The 8185-nt window shown below is 37.1% G+C and overlaps 1 protein-coding gene across 1 annotated transcript; it reads right to left on the reverse strand.

The window, feature by feature from the left end:
- Positions 1 to 4002: 4002 nt before the first annotated feature.
- On the reverse strand, positions 4003 to 5357 carry LOC130054952 (anaphase-promoting complex subunit cdh1-like). The gene is made up of 2 exons (XM_056166080.1): positions 4947 to 5357; positions 4003 to 4149 (listed from the first exon to the last, which is right to left on the reverse strand). The coding sequence occupies exons 1-2, from the start codon at positions 5355 to 5357 to the stop codon at positions 4003 to 4005; spliced, it is 558 nt and encodes a 185-aa protein (XP_056022055.1).
- Positions 5358 to 8185: the final 2828 nt, after the last annotated feature.

Below are 8185 nucleotides of genomic sequence, written 5' to 3' on the forward strand. Positions count from 1 at the left end.
TGATGATCCCAGGAGTAGGAGTTTTCGTATCAGGGTGGGGCCAAAATGGTCAGTTATTAAATGTGTGAATAGACATTTTTAACTTCTTCTTGATAACTATCGTTCCTATTCTTTTCAAATTTGATATGAAGCATCTTTTGAACAAGGGGAACATAATTTGTAAATTTCAGGATTCCTGCACCCCTGGGGCCTTAGGGGCGGGGCAAAAACTGCCCAACAGACCAATTTTCAAAAATCTTCTTCTCAAGAACCACACATGTGTAAGAAAAACTAAATGCATGGTGATGGAGAGCAGGAAGGACTCTACCAAAATTGTAAATTTCATGATCCCCGGGGTAGGGGTTCTGACCCCAGGACGGGGCCAAACTTGGATTATAGTGTTTATGTGTAAAACACTTAAATAACATCTTTAGTGCTGTTGATACTAAATTGAAACTAAATGGATAGAACAGGTAGTCTTTTACCAATATTGTAAAGTTGATGATCCCCAGAGTAAGGGTTCTGACCCCAGGGTGGGACCAGACTTAGTATATAGTATTTATGTGCAAGTTTGCTGATACTGTATAAAATCTAAATGCATACTTAAGAATACCAGAAAAGGATGTACAAAAAAAATGGTAATTTTAAAACCCTCGGGTTTGACTCTATGATGGGCCCAAATTAGTCATATCTTTTAATGTTAATACACCTATTATATTATTTGAACCCTTTCATCTGTGTATGCTTTTTTTAGGGCACTGAAGTTTTAAGAACACATCTTGTTTTATTCTGTTGCTAAACATTAGAATTGAGCTTAGATATTCAGAACAGGAATTTTTTTTTTCTAGATTTCATGGCCCTTGGGAGTAGTGATACTTTTTCACTAGTACTCAGGTGACCGATAAGGCCTGTGTGCCTCTTGTTTTTAGTTAGTGAGTGAGATAATATTTTTAAGTCCTTTTTCACAATACTTACATTTATTTGTTTACTTAGACAAGTAAAGTTATCCATGTGATAGGTAGATCGTAAATATTTCGTTAACGTATTTCCACCCTCCTGTGACGTCATAAGATCTCGCAAAGTCATGATTTAATAAGATTTATGACAGGAACATAAATTTTGTTGGAGTCTTTCAATAGTTAAAAAAAATATTTCAAAAGTCTAAGTTATATTTGAATAGTCAATTATATGTTTCAAAATATTGAATCCAAGGACAATAACTCTGTTAAATTATTTATCATGTCATGTGTCAAAGGTCAATCGGGAATAGATTGAACATCCGGGTCCTCGTTCTGCAGTAAACATCGAGTCAAACGAAAAAAACTTGTCTGTAAAAACAAGTCAATATTTAATCAACTTGGGTGCACACAAAGTTTAAACGATCAGTATTGGTAAGGTCTAAGTATGCGGATAGAGATCGGAACAGAATTTGATTAAGTTACATTCATTATTATTTTTATATCTTTCTTAATTGTGTACCACCCACACCAACATTGTCGTGATATCTTATTGCTCATCACACCGTGTTTCACCGTGAATTTATATATACATGTATATATATTTTAATCCTGAGTAGGACACTGTGTATCTTTAATTAAATTGGTAACCCTATTTCAGCATTGTTGTTCTCTAGACTTTTTTTCTGTGGAGAAGGGAGGGGGGAGGGGGGTAAACCAACAAGGAGTCCAGTATGTGTTATATACTTTGGAGTGGTGACAAAAGTGAGTATTTGTTTTTATTTTTTCCATTATATATTTATAATCGATATTTAATCTGGTGTCACTTTTGGTTCAATTTTGAGGAAATTTACAAATGGATGGAGAATTTCTTACACTTAATTTTTCACCTATCCATTTCGGCTCTCAGCTTACTAAGGATATATAGTAGTGACGAGTTCTGAAATTTTATACTTGTGTTTTAAATGTCATTTCTTAGGATGGATGGTCTGAAAATTATTTCAATATTATGACAAGAAAGTGTAAGGAATTCTGCAAGTCAATAAAAATTTCCTCAATTCAATATTAGTCCAGAAGTGACATCAAGAAAAGTTTTTGAAAAAAGTTGGATTTCAATAAAATAATGAGTATATAGCGAAAGCTCTCTGATTTAAAAAAAAAAAATGGAATGGGGGACCCTTTTATTATCGGAGAGCAAGAGATCTGATTAGAAGTACTTTAAGGTAAGAATTTCAGATAGTCATCACTGATTCTTATCATTTGCTTTCAAAATATAATGTTAGATCTCATGATAGTAAGAAATGCATACATTTTGACAGTTCTTACTTTTTCCATTCCTTTCACTTTTTATTGTTTGGTTTTGTGTGGAAGTTTGCAATTTTAATCAACACATTTAGAAATAAATTCTTTCACAAATATGTCCGGGAGACACTGTGTCAGTGGATGTAATAATGGTGACAATAAATTGAAAAATAATGCTGGGGTAGAAGGACCAGTGACAAAAATATACCCTACATTCTGGATTATGGATCTTTTAGAGCCATTTGACTGCATAATGGCAGACAAAGGTTTTAGTACATTATTCCAAGATTTCACACTTCTTCATGCCACCTTGTTGACCCTCCTGGCAGGCATGGGGGTAAGTTACATCAGTTATAAAATCTGGTGGTCAAGGAGACATTTTTTGTTTTTCGTCCCCCCCCCCCCCCTTATCAAAACTTAACAATGGAACAGGCAATATACAACATCACCAACTCTCAAGTAAAAAAATGTAGGAATCTAACTTCGATTTCTCTATTTCTGCAGCTGTAGGCATATGCAGTTTACTTGCGGCAAAAGCGAGAGCTCTTATCGACAGTCCTCTGCTGCTCAGAAATGAACGCAACGCCTTTATTTTCCAATGAGAGAAACCATCCAGATTACAAGTCTAATCGCCAGTATCCATTTTGTTTAAAGATATATCTATATATTATATACCAAAATTAAAAAATGCCAATCAAAAAGATCCGCGCTGTACGACTTCAAGAATAACGCAGGCATCCATTGTTGTTTACGTTAACACGGCTATCCCCGATTGACCTTTGACATGCATATATAATTAGCTGTAACAACATGGCGATCTCGGACTATTATGCGATATATTTCCTTTATTTTTCTCAAACATTTTGTATATTTTTTAAAGAGATTGTTTCATGAAATTATTATGAATACTATTGTATTGTTTTAACCAGTTTATGTGAAATTTTGATAATGAAAGGTGAAGATAACGAACAGTGATCAATCTCATAAGTCCTTAATCAATACAATATAGATAGTTGGGCAAACACGGATCCCTGGACACACCAGATGTGGGATCAGATGCCTAGGAGGAGTAAGCATCCCATGTCGAACGGTGACACCAGCCATGAGCCCCATACCTTGATCAGGTAAACGGAATTATCCGTAGTCAAACTCAGTGTGCTTAGAACGGCCTAACAATCGGCATGAAACACGTCAGACAGCATATGACTCAATGATAGGTTGTATTGGCGAACTAGATCGTTATAACGACCATAGAATTTGTGAAATGCTGAAACTCTTGAGGTGGTCAATAGTTTCCTCTATAGTTTGTGAATGAAGGTTAATGGGCATTCTGCCCTGCCTCTACGTCTAAACAACCATGACAAAATGCGTTTGATTGTTTGTTTTACCATATAATCCTCAAGCAGTCCTTCATTAGCCCGAAGAGCTAGCTGAATGACATGATCAGTCCATTCTTCTAAGCTTTCGGAAGACCCCTGAGATAAAGATTTGATTTTAAGTTGGGCAGTTTCTGAGATTTCTTTGTAGCTAAACCTTTTTTTTTCATTTTTTGCACGAATTGGCCAAGCCCAATGTCACCATCCTGTGTTATGATAGTATTCGCTAGCCCTACCCTTCAAGCACTATCGCAAATAATCTCTAGATTCTTGGGGTCTCCAATTTCGAATCTCTACATATCATGAGAATTTTTGTCGGGAAGCCTTGCAAGAATCAGAGCCATCAATCCGCAGTGTTTTTTGGTAAGTTATCAATGCGGTCTAGGCGCCTATGCCTTGATGTTTTGAGGTGGTGGATGTGGTTGTTGAGGGTTTGGTACTGGTAACTGTGGTTGAATTGGCACATCTGGAACATTTGCTGGTGTATGTGATTGTTGCTGCCTATCCATTTGTTGTTGCTGTTGAGGTATGTGTGCCTGTGGTTGTAGATTTTTAATTACTTGTGCGTTTGGTTGTATTTGATGTGCCTGTGGTTGTTGCTGTACTGGATGTACTTGTGGTTGTTAGTCCCCTACCGACGAAGTCGAAGAATTTTAGGTTTGCGCTCCGTCTGTCAGTCCGTCCGTCAGTCCAGTTTTCCGCACTTTTTTCTCTGTTCTTGCACATATTTATTTTATTTTTAGTATGTTGCTTTGCCATAACAAGTTACAGATCAAGTTCGAATTTCGTCTCGGTCCGTTGATTTTTCACTTAGTTATGGCCCATGGACTTAGAAAAATAACATGAATTATCAGTTTTCCGGACTTTTTTTGGTTGTGCTTACAGATATTCAGTTGATATTTGGTACATTGCTTTGCCTTAACCAGTTACAGATCAAGTTTAAATGTCGTCTCGGTCTGTTGATTTTTCATTAGGTTATGGTCATTGGACTTAGAAAAATAGCATGAATTGTTAGTCTCCATCCAAGTTTCTTATCTCCGTAGATAAGAGTTCTACGCTCATTAAAGCTTCTAGCATAGTAATACAACAATATAGCTAAATTATTCATGATCACCTACATGTCGCATTTTATTGACTTGGTTAAAGACCTAAACCTAATTATAAATTTGCCTTTTTTCCTGATCTAGTCTCTGCTCGAATAGTAGTTGATTTCCAACCATTCCTATCCTGGTTCCCCAATTTCCCTTTTACCATAACCTACATAATTAACTTTGAATATTGTTGTACAGTAATTTTTGCAACTGGTAGGGGACTATGTATTGACATGCAATACTCTCAGAATGTTTGTTGCTGTTGGGGTTGTGGATGTACTTGTTGCTGTTGATATACATGTGTTTGTTCTTGCTGAGGTACCTGGTATGCTTGTGGTTGCTGGTACTGATGTTGCGGATATCTTGCTTGTGGCAGTGGTGCCTGTTGTGGCATACATTGTGGTGGTGTTGCTTGTTGTGAATGTTGCTTTGGCTGATATGCATATGAACTTGTGGATTGAACTGCTGCATGTGGTTCTGGATTGGATGCAGATGTTGGAACTGAATTGCTGTGGGCTGATGTTCAGGTTGTTTTGCATGTTGTTGTTGTGGTTGATATGCATATTGCACTTGCTGAGTAAATTGTGGTATGTGGTTCTGAATTGGTTGAGACTGTTGTACAGGAATTTGCTGTGGACCATGATGGTAGACATTTTGCATGTTTTGCTGCCCTTGTGTGAAAGTATTTTGTTGCATGGTGCCCTGTTGTTGTGTATAAAGGGTGTGTTGTGGTGCAATTTGTTGTGGCAAAATTGCTTGATTGTATTGTTGTGTTAGTGCATTCCACGGATGATGTTACATACTGCTTTGAGGCGATTTGGGTTGTGTAAGCTGGTATTGTGGCGGTGTCTTTGGTACCTGTTGAAGAGGTGCATATTGCACAGCCTGACTTTGTGTGTATGACATAGTTGGATTAGGCAAAGCTGGTGAGCTTGGTGCTTGTGGTATGGGTTGGCTTGGAAAGTATGTATGACTTGATAGATAGTGTTGGCTGATGATGATGACTCCGACACTATACTGAGATTTGTACCTTGCCCACTTAACGGTACATAACCGACATGTAGTATGGGTGCACTGGTGGTAGGTGGTACCAACCCTTCAGCTACCAACGGTTGAGGACCGCCTGGTGCCTAAGAAGGAAACCCACTAACACAGCTATAACTTGATGGTGTTTGGTGAGGCGTCATTAACCCCTGAACATTTGACGGTATAGAACCATCCTGTGACTGGGAAAGTGTACCGGTGGCCTTCGAAACAGTTTGTCCAGTTGGCATCAATCCATAAGCACTTGACGGTAAAGTACCACCTTGTGGTATGGAAGAACTTCCAACCGGCATATATGTGTCACTTGTTTCAGATTTAACAGAAACATTTGGTGATATCAAGTATCCAGATGAATCTGATCCCATGACCTTAAAATGTGACACTTGATACTGCAGGTGGAAAACTGAATGGTTGAGCAACTGCAGCACCAGTTTTGGGGTAAATTGTGCTCAAAACACTACCCAATGAGAATGGCCCCATAGTGGATGTATTTGTAGATGCATTCGGAATGCTAGTATAAGATGGACCAGAAGCAATGGCTGACAAAATGTATTCTGGTTCACATTTATACACTGGCACTTGTTTCTGCATCTTTAATAGGCCAAGAGAACTTGGAATCTTTGGGTTTTGCATCCAGATTAACATTTTTTCCTTGTTCTTGCTCTCGATCATGAACATTACCTGAGAATTCGGCACACTAGGATAAGGAGAAACAACACTTGTTGATTCCTTTGATGCAGTGGCTTCATTCTCAGGCAGTGGAGATGTGACAGTGGTAGTATTTATGCTATTGGATGTTGATATTTGCATATCATCCATCTGCAAAGATAAATTATTTGACAACACAGTATTTTCTTGAAAATCTATTACAGCAGCATCTTCATCTGTGACGTTCATGTACTTCATCTGCCGAAGTTCCTCAACATTCGCGATATTGTCCGACATTTCTCGGAACAGCGAGATATTACGCGCCACCGCTGGGCCGACTCCCTTGGTGACTTGGAGTTCTACCTCGTTGGCAAAATTTATTTTGATTTAACTGTCACAACCATGTGCCATTTTGTGATATCTGATGTTTTACAATAAGTTAGAAAATTGAAGCTAAATGTATAATAAACCTAATTTAAGAGACTCGAAAAAATGTATTTTTTTTTATTAATACGTTTAAAATTTATAAAATTCTACTCGATAAAAATTTTTTTTAATCAAAATTGAAAAAAAAAAATTAATTTGTTTGAAAAAATGACAATTACAAAATGTAGACAATCAGAGAGTGTCGGACCGAAAGTTATAAATAGTTGTTGGTGTTAACCGGAAAGAGATTTCCGTGACGCACTGACAAATCGGCGCCAAGTTTACACGAAGGAAAAAATGACGTTTGAAAAAACGAAACTATACAATTCAAATTCAAAAATTGCTAAATTTCGTCGTTAATACGTTTATAAAAACGCAAGTAAATGACCAACTGTTTTAAATTTCAAATATGTAACAAATGAGTTCTGATATACCCCTAGTATCACGACAATATCACTACCTGCTAACTGTCAGCACGCCGTGACAAAAATATACTAGGAAAACTACAGCAAAAGTTAAACAAACGGTCAATTTGTAGGAATTACGCATCTGACGCTTATATAAAACGCCCAATGCACAAATATCCCTAGTATTCTACAATGTGACCAACGTAGCCCAACCGACGATATGTGTATCGCCGTGTCCAAAAATACACAAAATATTATACAAAAGTTTTTACCGGCGACACCACTGTTGTGTAGCCGAGAAATTACACAGTAATATTGTTGCAGGGGTGGTGGTTTGTAAATGTAGAAATAACCAACTCCTGGCTCAGGGTTCACAATGCAGTCATTTATTGCATGATAAAACGAATGATGATGATAACGATGATTACAATGTCGATTACAAAATGTCCATTACAAAAAAATGGCCCTAAAAGACAAAATAGTAACAATGAATATCACAGCGATTTACAATCAATAGAGAGTACATTTCAACCTTAAAGACCCAATTTTAAGTTACCACCCCCAGATTGTAAGCTGCCTGTCAATCAAACATGTAACAATAGATCTCAGGTGGAGTGACATCTGCAGACACTGTGGTCTGGATCTACCCCAGAGAGGTGTTTTGATAACAATAACAGTCAGTACCTACAGGCATCGGTTAGATTTTGAGGAAGCCCAGTATACCCGAGTTTTGATAGCATTGACCTGTCCACAGCTGCTATTTTCTTGTAATTGAATTGTTTTTAAAAAGACCCCTGAACAATGCAATTTCAATATAATTGTAATTTTCTCCCCTCTATGTACATGTATTATAAAGTACACAATCAGAAATCAAACAATAATTTGCAGAATAATTTCTAAAACTTGTAACTTATTGAAATAATTTATGTCATCAATTTATGATACCTCTATTTATA

The sequence above is a fragment of the Ostrea edulis genome, chromosome 5, assembly GCF_947568905.1.
Source record: "Ostrea edulis chromosome 5, xbOstEdul1.1, whole genome shotgun sequence".
Lineage (NCBI taxonomy): Eukaryota > Metazoa > Mollusca > Bivalvia > Ostreida > Ostreidae > Ostrea > Ostrea edulis.